At 43.9% G+C, this 11,775-nt stretch overlaps 1 protein-coding gene across 3 annotated transcripts in view; it reads right to left on the bottom strand.

Moving 5' to 3' along the window:
- Positions 1-6,801: 6,801 nt before the first annotated feature.
- Positions 6,802-11,775, bottom strand: part of LOC140466786 (dynein axonemal heavy chain 3-like) — a 601,941-nt gene continuing 596,967 nt past the window's right edge. For all 3 annotated transcript variants that reach the window (XM_072562421.1, XM_072562422.1, XM_072562423.1), the window contains one exon: positions 6,802-11,063. In XM_072562421.1, coding sequence (XP_072418522.1) covers positions 10,918-11,063 — 146 coding nt within the window. In that variant the 3' untranslated portion in view covers positions 6,802-10,917. The remainder of the gene's footprint in view (positions 11,064-11,775) is intronic.

The following is an 11,775-nucleotide window of genomic DNA, read 5'->3' as shown; positions in this document are numbered from 1 at the left end:
CTGAGGAGGTTGTTGCTGAGCAGGTGCTGCTTGATAGTATTGTTGCTGACACTGTCCATCACTTTACTGATGATGGAGAGTAGACTGATTGGGCAGTAATTGGCCGGGTTGGATTTGTCCTGCTTTTTGTGTCCAGGACACACCTGGGCAATTTTCCACATTGTCGGGACAGCAATTTTGCTGTACATGTCATACATGCCAAATGGTAAGTAAGCTGCAGGCAGTAATAAAACCAGCACCTTTGTTGTCAATTCCCACATTCGAAGAACCTATCATGTAGGTTATGATTGATTGATTGTGTAGGTCCCCTCCTTAAAACTAAAAAGTGGGAACCAGTATTTGCTAACCATCACGGATGTGCCCGCCAGATTCCCGGAGGCAATTCCATTATGGACTGTTAAGGCAAAAAGGGTAGTGAAGGAGTTGGTAGCTTTCTTTACCTGGTACAGGCTACCCAGGGAGATTTAGTCAGACCGAGGGTCTAATTTTACTGCTAAACTATTTAAGGAAGTCATGGATAGTTTAGGCATACAACACTTTAAACCAAGTGCGTACCAGCCTGAATCCCAGGGAGCCTTGGAAAGGTGGCATCAGACACCGAAGATCAAGTTAAGAGTGTACTGTCAGGATTACCCAAATGATTGGGATGAATGTACCCCATTCATATTGTTTGCTATTAGGAAATCCCCAAATAAACCAACTCAGTTTACTCCCTTTGAGTTAATATTTGGGCACAAAGTGAGAGGGCCTTTGACATTAATTAAGGAAAAATTGATAGGACCTGTGATGATACTGCTCCTTTAACAAGATTAGGTTGTCTTTGTTTTATTTTCTCATAGGGGTCGTAAATGCATAGATTCTGAAATGTCTGTGTTTATCTACTTGAAGAAGCTCTTAAGTTTAAAAAAAAACTTGTACAATGAAAGAGGAGTAGCCAGTTCTCCCAGCTCAACTTTTCTCTGGTTTGGTTTGGTTTGAGCAAGCAGTCAGTTTTTGAGGCTGCTGGTCAAAGAAACAGCTACAAGGAAGAAGGTGTTCCATGCTGAATCTGTTTGCCATCTCTCTCTCCTGTAAGACCCTGTGTTTGATTTTAATTTTTGCCAAAGGGAGTTTATGGGGATTGTTGCAGGAATTTAGAATAACACCATTGAGTTGGGATAATCTGTTGGGTTTTCAGAAAAGTGAAGTTATTCTGTATTCTGTTCTCTTTTCTTTGTGTTTCATTTGGTACTCTTAGATTAGATTCCCTACAGCGTGGAAACAGGCCCTTCAACACAACAAGTCCACACCGACCCTCCGAAGAGTAACCTACCCAGACCCATTTCCTTCTGACTAATGCACCTAACACTACGGGCAATTTAGCATGGCCAATTCACCTGACCTTCACGTCTTTGGACTGCGGGAGGGAACTGGAGCATCCGGTGGAAACCCACACAGACACGGGGAGAATGTACAAACTCCACACAGACAGTCACCCAAGGCTGGAATCGAATCTGGGTCCCTGACGCTGTGAGGCAACAGTGCTAACCACTGAGCCACCGTGCCACTCCACAGTATAAATATGTTCTGTTTTGTTTAAACCCGAGGGGTTTTGTCCAGCTGCATCTCTCCTGGAATATCCACTATACACCTGCTCAAAACAATGAGAAAAGTTAGGGTCTAGGTTATCTTCTTGAAATGTTTTGAGGGAGTCTGGCCTGGTCTATAACAGACCAAAGTCAGAGATCTCATAACTGGATGACGTATCTGAGGTGAGGGAGGAATTAAACTGGTAGGTGAATTAGCTAAACAGCACCTGACAAGGGCAGAGCATAAAATGAAGCGGGAGGCAGATAAAAAACTCTAAACTTCAGACGTTTTCCCGTGGGGATGACATATTACTGTTGTTACCAGTGGTAGGGGATCCCTTCAAGCCAGTGGTTCCTATTAAATTGAGAAGAAGTTGAGTCAGGTAAACTATCTGGTAAAGATGACAGGTAGGAAAAAAAATTATCAGGCATGGCATATGAATATATTGAAATCTTGTTATAACAGAGATAGGGAACTGGGGAAACAGGTGTTATTACTGTCACACGAGTGAGGAATCAAATCCAGATGACATGGATTTTGATGTGCCTCAAAATAAGTTAAGTGGCAAGGAAGTCTTTGAAGAAAGGAATAGGATAGTGAGCTATCTGTCTCAGGACAGTGGGCAGCACGGTGGTGCAGTGGTTAGCACTGCTGCCTCACAGCGCCAGAGACCCGGGTTCAATTCCCGCCTCAGGCAACTGACTGTGTGGAGTTTGCACGTTCTCCCCGTGTCTGCGTGGGTTTCCTCCGGGTGCTCCGGTTTCCTCCCACAGTCCAAAGATGTGCAGGTCAGGTGAATTGGCCATGCTAAAATTGCCTGTAGTGTTAGGTAAGGGGTAAATGTATGGGTGGGTTGCACTTCGGCGGGTCGGTGTGTTCTTGTTGGGCCAAAGGGCCTGTTTCTACACTGTAAGTTATCTAAAGACAAAGAACCATATTGAAGGTTTATCCCAGCAGTATGGGGACATATATAGGCCCAGAATAGTGCATGAGGTAGAAGTAGCAACACCAATACAGGCATAAAATGTGATGTTGAAAGAAGATATCATTGAGCAGAGTCAAAGTGAGTGGATTTCGCCGATTGTGTTCATTCCGAAATCTAATGAGACCCAACAATTTTGTGTGGACTATCGGAAGGTCAATGCTGTAACTAAATCAAACTCATACCCCATTCCAAGATTGGAACACTGTATGGAGAAAGTTGGACAAGTTCACTTACATCACGCAGTTGGAGTTACTGCGTGGTTACTGGCAGGTACCTTTATTGGAGAAAGCAAAAGAAGTTTCTGCATTTATAACTCCAACTGGGCTACGTGCATTCAAAGTGATGCCCTTTGGAAAGAAGAACACACCAGTCACCTTCCAAAGACTCGTGAACAGAGTTGTGGCTAGCTTGGCTAATTGTTCCATCTGTATCAATGACTTGGTAATCTTTAGTCATTTGTGGAAAGATCACATGGTGTACTTGGCAGAGCTCTTTGAAAGATTATGGAAGGCGAAACTGGTTCTAGTAGAAACTAAATTTGAGAAGGCAGAAATGACGTTCTTGGGACATAATATCGGACATGGCAGATTGACCCTAAGGAATGTGAAGGCGAAAGCCATTGAGGAATTTCCTAGACCATCCTTTGTGGTTCTTATAAAGAAGTGGAAAGGTGAGTTAGTAATTTTGCCGATGACACAAAGGTCGGTGGTGTTGTAGATTGTTTCGAGGGCTGTTTCAGGCTACAACACGATATTGACAGGATGCAGAGCTGGGTTGAGAAGTGGTAGATAGAGTTCAACCTGCATAAATGTGAAGTGATTCATTTTGGAAGGTTGAATTTGAATACTGAATACAGGGTTAAAGTCAGGATTCTTGGCAGTGTGGAGGAACAGCGGGTTCTTGGGGTCCACATACATAGATTCCTCAAAGTTGCCACCCAGGTTGATAGGGATGTTAAGAAGGCATATGGTGTTTTGGCTTTCATTAACAGGGGAATTGAGTTGAAGAGCCACGAGGATTTGCTGCAGCTCTATAAAACCCTAGTTAGACCACACCTGGAATATTGTGTCCTGTCTGGTCACCTCATTATAAGAAGGATGTAGATGCTTTAGAGAGGGTGCAGAGGAGATTTACCAGGATGCTGACTGGATTGGAGGGCTTGTCTTATGAAGAGAGGCTGAGTGAACTAGGGCTTTTCACACTGGAGAGAAGAAGGAAGAGAGGTGACTTGGTAGAGGTGTACAGAGTAATGAGAGGCATAGATAGAGGAGATAGCTAGAGACTTTTCCCCAGGGCAGAAATGGCTATCATGAGGGGTCATAATTTTATGGTGATTGGAGGAAGGTATAAGGGTGATATCAGAGGTAGGTTCTTTATGCAGAGAGTGGTGGGTGTGTGGAATGTACTGCCAGTGGTGGTAATAGAGTCAGAGATATTAGGGACATTTAAGCGATTGCTGGACAAGCACATGGACAGCAGTAAATTGAGGGATGTGTAGGTGAGGTTGATATTAGATGAAGAGGAATGCTCGGTACAATATCATGGGCTGAAGGGCCTGTATTGTGCTGTACTGTTCTACGTTTGAAAGAGGTGCTCCAATTTTTGGGACTGTGTGAATTCTACTGGAAGTTTGTATCAACTTCAGCAGTGTGATGGCATCGCTAATGGATTTGCAAAGGAACAACATGCAGTTTCAATGGTCAGAACACTGCCAGGAGGCATTTGAAAATCAAAAAGCCATACTAACCACTGCGTCAGTTTTAGCCACACCAAACCTCGTAAAACCTTTTAAAGTTGCTATCGACACCAGCGATAGAGGGGTTGGAGCTGTATTGATGCAGGAAGATAATAATGGAACTAAACGGCCAATTGTTTACTTTTTGAAGAAACTCAATATTCATCAGACAAAATATTCCATCATTGAAAAAGAGTTAGGAGTTTAGTCCTAGCCTTACATTGTTTTAAGGTTTACGTTACGAGCAATATTTCGGAGATAGTAGGATAGACTGATCACAACCCTCTCATTCTTTTGGGAAGATTCAAGGACAAAAATTCAAGATTATTTCAATTGTTACAGGCTTTTAATTTACAAATTGTACATGTGATGGGTTGGAAAAATGTTATTGCAGATGCATTATCATGGACTTAAAGAAAAGGAACAGATAAGATAACTGGTACAGTCCAAATGTTGTGTATGTGTATGTAGAATCAGGGTCGGATTGTGATTAGGCAAGAAAAATGAGGCTCGAGTTTGTTCATAGTTTTTGTTTAGTGTTCACTGTTAGAGTTAGGAAAGTAAGTTGTTATTTTTTTCTTTAAACACTGGAAGTTATGGGTTTTCTTTCACTCAGTCACATTTTTAATAGATTACGATGTGAGGTGAGCTTCTCTGGGCATTTTCTGTTTAGTTAGCAGAGGGGTTTGACCTGCGTGTTGGAACAGTGGTGCCAGTGCCCCAAGAATCAGAACCCCTTTCTCCCACACCAACATTTGAGCCTTGCATTTACCTCTCTAATCTTACTTACCTTACACCAATTTGCATATGGCTCAGGTAGTAATTTGAAATTATTGTCTTTGTGCTTCTGCTTTCCAATTTGGCCCAAGCTGCTCATAATCCCTTGATAGAATGAATCTCTTTTCTAGTTCTTCTTATGTTGTTGATACCTAGGTGGACCAAGACAACTGAATCCTTCCCCTCCCACTGCAAAGTTCTCTCCAGCACAGAAGACATGTCCTAACCCTTGGTACCAAGTAGGCAATACAACCTTTTGGACTCTCTATCTTTGCTGCAGAGAATAGTATCGATTCCTGTAACAATGCTGTTCCCTATTATTCCTACATTTCCCTTTCCCCCAACTAGAATGATGCTCTGGACCATGGTGCTGTGGCCAGTTCACTCATTCCCCCTGAAGTCCATGTCTTTGTCCACACTAGGAGCAAGAACCTCATACCAATTAGTCAAGAGTACTGACCAAGGCTTCTCCAAAGACAAATATTAGATTTGTATTTAATATTTAATTCACTCATAGCCACACTCTCCTATTCCTGACCACAGCCCAGATTTGATGTTATTAATCTAAGGAGTGAGACTGCCTCTTCATGGTACCCCTTATCATCCTTGATGTCTGTTTTGTGGGGATGGGCTAAACGTTTTGCTGAAATCCATGCAGAATCAAACGAGCTACTCTCATTAATTCTCCTTGTTACATCCTCAAAAAATTGAATCAATGGGCGGCATGGTGGCACAGTGGTTAATAATGGACGGCACAGTGGCACAGTGGTTAGCACTGCTGCCTCACAGTGCTAGAGACCCGGGTTCAATTCCTGCCTCAGGCAACTGTCCGTGTGGAGTTTGCACATTCTCCCCGTGTCTGCGCGGGTTTCCTCTGGGGGCTCCGGTTTGCTCCCATTGACCAAAAATGTGCAGGTCAGGTGAATTGGCCATGCTAAATTGCCCATAGTTTTAGGTAAGGGGTAAATATAGGGGAATGGGTCTGGGTGGGTTGCTCTTCGGAGGGTCGGTGTGGACTTGTTGGGTTGAAGGGCCTGTTTCCACATTTAGCCCTTCCACCTAGCAATAGGGAACAGTAATCTAGTCAGATACAACTTTTCCAAAAAGCCCACGTTAACAGTCCTTTAACCATGTCTTTCTAAATAACCTTTTTCCAATGATTTGCCCATCACTGGGGTTTAGACTGATTGGGCTGGAAACACTCACTTTATCCCTTCCTCACTTTTTAAACATGGTTAGCAATCCTCCAGCAGTAAACCATAGCCAGGAGGATTGAAAAATTATGGATGTTTTCTCTTCCTTTGCCTCTTTTGTCCTGGAATGGATTTCACTTGAGCCTGGTGATTTATCCATTTTCATGCATGCTAAAGAGCTTAATATACACCGCCTCTACATTTTTATCCCATTGAATATTTCACAGTTCTCCTTAACTACATTGTCTGCATTGTTTCCCAATTTTGTGAGAGGAATGTAAAATTGTATTAACAGTCATACCCAAATCTCGCACCTCCTCACGTTTTAAACTAGAGGTTGATATTACTGGATGTATTAATAGTTATGGCGGTGAGTCAGGTATGTGGAATTATTCAGGTGTGTGGAGTAGCATTCAGATCAGCTATAAGCTTATAGAGAGACAGAAAGGTTTGGCCTAGTGGAGAAGGCTTCTCCCAATCTGACATTCGTTTGTGTTCTGGGTTGAACACAATGCAAGAAAACAGAATAAAGCTGAGACACCTGTACAGTAATATCAGTTTATTGACACATTTTGCAGCATGTAAAACATTGTAACTGCACAATGAGCACTGGTTATCTACTAGTATTAGGTAGATAGAGATGGGGGGTGATGGTGATAGGCTGGCAGGGAGAGTGCAGCAGATAAGTAGATAGGAAGGTAGATGAACAGGTAGGACAGTAGGAAGGGAGGATGAGGAAACTGGTGAAATTGACATTGATTCCGTGAAGCTGGAAGATCCCAAGGTGGAAGATGGGGCATTCTTCCTCCAGGCGTCGGGCGGCTTGGATGCACTACGAATGGCACTTGGTGGCACTACGAATGACTCTGGGGCATAGTGGGAAAGGGTAAAGGTGAACAGGATCCTAGTGTTAGGAGACTCAATAGTTAGGGGACAGAAAGGAGATTCTGTGGCTGCCAACAGGAATCCATGATGGCATGCTGCCTCTCAGGTGCCAGGGTCCAGGATGTCTCAGAGAGCAGCTGCAAGGGGGAGAGGGAGCAGCCAGAAGCCATAGTGCATTTTGGCACAAATGACATAGGTAGAAATAGGGAGAGGTCCTGCAGGGTGATCATCAAGAGCTAGGAAGGAAGTTAAAAACCAGGACCTTGTTGGTGATTAACTCCGGATTATTTCCAGTGCTCACGTGCTAGTGAGGGTAAGAATAGGAGGGTGTGGCAGATCAATGTGTGGCTAAAGAATTGGTGCAGGGGGCAGGGATTCAGATTTTGAGATCATTAGGATCTTTTCTGGGGCAGAGGTGACCTGTTCAAGAGGGACCTGAACTGGAGGAGGACCAGTATCTTGGCGACCAGGTTTGCTCAAGCTGCAAGGCATATTGTAAACTAGACTGGCATGGGATGGGATCCTCAACAGCAGGGAGGCAAGTGCGAGGCTCAAAGGAGATACAATGGTCGGAAATATTAAGTTGACGAGAAAGGTCAGGCTGGAACACGACAGGGAGCATGGAATGCCTGTTGGATTAAGTTGCATTTATTTCAATGCAAGAGAGCTGACAAGTAAGACCGATGAACTCAGGGCATAGATAGATACGTGGGACTGGGATATTATAGCCATTTTACAAAATATGGCAAAGGGAGGAAAGGACTGGCAGCTTAATGTGGGCTTTAAGCAGGGCAGCGGTGGTGGAAGGAGGGGAACGGGGGGTTGCATTTTTGAATAAGGCGAGTATCACAGCAGTAATCAGAGATAAAATAACTGAGGGATTATCTAGTGAGGCTTTGTCAGAAATAAGAAGGGGATGGTGACGTTATTGGGATTGTACAGTAGGACCCAAATAGGCAACGGGAATTAGCAGGAGCAATAGGGTTGCCATGGTAGGCAATTTAAATTTTCCTAACATAGACTGGGACTGCCAGAGCGTTAAGGCTGAGATGGGGTGGAATTTGTTAAGTGCATTCAGGAACGTTTCCACAAGCAGTATATAGAGGGTCCTACTCAGCAAGGGGCAAAAACCTAACCTTGGTTGGGAAATAGTGCAGGATAGGTGACAGATGTGACAGTGGGGGAGCACCAGTGACCATTGTTCTATTAATTTTAAAATAGTTATGGAAAGGGACAAAACTGGTCTGCAGGCTCAAGTTTTAAATTGGGGCAAGGTGAACTTTGATGGAATTAGACAGGAGCTTGCAGGGATTGATTGGAATAGTTTGTTTCCAGGCAAAGGAACGTCTGGCAAGTGGGAGGCCTTTAAAAGTGATTTAGCTGGAGTTCAAAGTCGAAATGTTCCTGTGAGGGTGAAGGGCAAGGTTGGCAGGAATAGGGAATCCTGGATAACAAGAGATAGTGAGGCTTTGACCAGAAAAAAACAGGCATGGCTCAGGTATAGACAGCTGGGATCAAGGGAATTCCTAAAGGTATACAGGGAATATGGGAGTTTACTGAAGAAGGAAATCAGGACGGTGAGAAAGGGACACGAGATGGCCTTGGCTGAGAAGATTAGGGTGAATCCAAAGATATTCTTTAAGTATATTAAAGGAAAAAGAATAACTAGAGAGGATAGGACCCCTCAAGGACCAAAGTGGACATGTATGTGTAGAAACGCAGGAGATGGGCGAGGTGCTCAGTGAATATTTCTCCTCTGTGTTTACCGTGGAGAAAGACACGAAGACTTGGGAAGTTAGTCATAATATTTTGGGGACAGTCAACATCACAGTAGAGGATGTGTTGGATGTATTAGAATGTATGAAAGCGGATAAATCTCCTGGTCCTGACCAGTCATATCCAAGAAAACTGCGAGAAGCTGGAGAAGGAATTACGGGGGCCCTGGCTGATATTTCCTGATGAAGGGATTATGCCCAAAACGTCAATTTTCCTGCTCTTCAGATGCTGCCTGACCTGCTGTGCTTTTCCAGCATCACACTCTTGACTCTAATCTCCAGCATCTGCAGTCCTCACTTTCACCTATTTTTGCATCATCGTTAGCCAGGGTATGGTCCTGGAACACTACTGGGTAGCAAATATTGTGCCATTATTCTAGAAGGGCTGCAGAGGAAAGCCTGGAAACTATAGACCAGTAAGCTTAACATCTGTTGTAGATAAGTTACTTGAAAAAATACTATACATGCATTTGCAAAGACAGGGTTTGATTAGGAGTAGTCAGCATGGCTTTGTGAGTGGGAGATCATGCCTCACAAATTTATTAGAGTTCTTTGATGCAGTGACCAGGAAGGTTGATGAGGGCAGGGTGATATTTGTAGTCTGTATGGGTTTCAGTGAGGCCTTTGATAACGTTCCACATGGTCCGCTGCTCTAGAAGATTAGATTGCATGGAATCCAAGACAAGCTGGCAAACTGGATATAAGATTGGCTTGATGGTAGAAAGCAGAGGGTATTAGTGGAAGGATGCTTGTCAGACTGGTGGGCTGTAACTAATGGAGTGCCTCAGTGGCCGGTGCTGTGTGTTATCTATATCAATGATTCGGATGAGAATGTACAAGTCAGTGATTAGTAAGTTTGCTGGTCACACTAAAGTAGGCCTTATCATTGACAGTGAGGAAGGTTATCAGAAATTGTAGCAGGACCTTGATCAGCTGGGGAAGTGGGCCGAGAAATGGCAAATGGTCTTTCATTTTGGAAAGTCAAATCAAAGTAGGAATTTCATGGTGGATGGATGGGCCTTAAGGAGTGTAGTGGAAGAGAGGGATCTTGGCTTTCAGATTCACAGTTCTCGGAGAGTGGAGTCACAGGTAGACAGGGGAGTGAAGGAGGTGTTTGGCACACTGGTCTTCATCAGTCAGGGCATAGAAGTTGGGAAGTATTTTGCAGTTGTACAGGATGTTGGTGAGGGGGCACTTAGAGTATTGTGTTCAATTTTGGTCACCTTGTTCTAGAAAGGATGTTAATAAACTGGAAAGAGTGCAGAAGAAATTTACAAGGATGTTGCCAGGACTCTAGGTTCTGCATTATAGGGGGAGGTTGGACAAGGTAGGACCTTTTTCTTTAAAGTGTAGGAGACTGAGGGGGTCCTTATAGGTGTGTATAAGATCATGAGAGGCATGGATAGGGTGAAAAAAACTCAGTCTTTTTCCCAGGCTTGAGGAATTGAGGATTAGAGGGCATCAGTTTAAGGTTCGAGGGGAAAGAATAAAAGGGAAGCTCAGAGGCAACCTTTTTACACAGAGGGTGGTACTCAGATGGAATGAGTTGCCAGCAGAAGTGTTTGAGGCAGGTACATTAACAACATTTAAAATGCATTTGGACAAATACATAGATAGGAAGGGATTCAAAGTGCAGGGAAATGAGGTTAGTGTGGATGCACATTTTAGTCAGCATGAATCAGTTTGGCCAAAAGGGCCTGTCTCCGTGCTGTAGGACTTTATGACTCATAGGACAGTGCTGAAAGAGTACCTCATAAATATCGGAGATTTCATTTATTCCTTCACACAGGAATAGAAGCGATTATTATACATTTGGAAATGTACACCAACCACTCGATTAAAAAGTTCATCCTGCTCTATACAAATATCATTCTAAACCCAGTAATTGGCGATTAATATACAGAGTCCTGCCCCCAGAGCAGATAGGAGCAATTCTTTAACTACACGCTGTATCGATGCAGAGCCTATGTGCTTTCTCTTCAGGGGTGTAGATAGTTGTCAATAATCGAGCTGACACAGACAGGCCACTCCCCTGATGACCCAGTGATTTTGTGGCTGGTCTGATGGGAACTCAATTGTCAGGACATAATTTGTGGAATGACCGGTGGTGGAGAGTATCCCTCTTCGAACACTCGTCTTGTACACTGTGGAACAAAAACAAAATCAGTCAGACCGCTTATAGATTCAGAGAGTCATACATCATGGAAACAAATCCTCTTTCGCCTATCTTTATAACTCAATTCCTCTTGTCCCAGCAACATCCATGTAAATATTTTTTGGAACTCTCTCTAATTTAATAATGTCCTTCCTATAGCATGCACCTAACACTATGGACAATTTAGCATAGCCAATTCACCTAACCTGCACATCTTTGGACTGTGGGAGGAAACCAGAGCACCTGGAAGAAACCCATGCAGACATGGGGAGAATGTGCAAACTCCACACAGACAGTTACCCAAGGCGAGAATTGAACCCGGGTCCCTACTGCTGTGAGGCAGCAGTGCTAACCACTGAGCCACTGTGCTGCTCCACCTGCCATCCTCACCTGGTCTGGCCTTCGTGTGATTCCAGACCCATATGTGGTGACTCTTACCTGCTCCCTGAAATGACCTGGAAAGCCAGTTAGTTCAAGGGAAATTTGGGATGGGCAACAAGTGCTTGCCACATGAGAAGAAAAAGGCTTCATACCTCCTAAACTCAACTACACCTTCTACCCCCACACAGCATTGCCAGCCATGCCTCCAGTCATTTAAGGCCCATTCTCTGAACTCTGTCATCCCTTGCCTGTCCCTCACCACTCTGAAGAATCTTCTTAAAAGCCACATTTGTCCTTTGAGCAGGCCTTTGGTCACCTGC

This window comes from Chiloscyllium punctatum, chromosome 44 (assembly GCF_047496795.1).
Source record: "Chiloscyllium punctatum isolate Juve2018m chromosome 44, sChiPun1.3, whole genome shotgun sequence".
NCBI classification, from domain to species: domain Eukaryota; kingdom Metazoa; phylum Chordata; class Chondrichthyes; order Orectolobiformes; family Hemiscylliidae; genus Chiloscyllium; species Chiloscyllium punctatum.
Note: the sequence above shows the minus strand (reverse complement) of the source record. Positions and strands in the feature narration are given on the sequence as shown.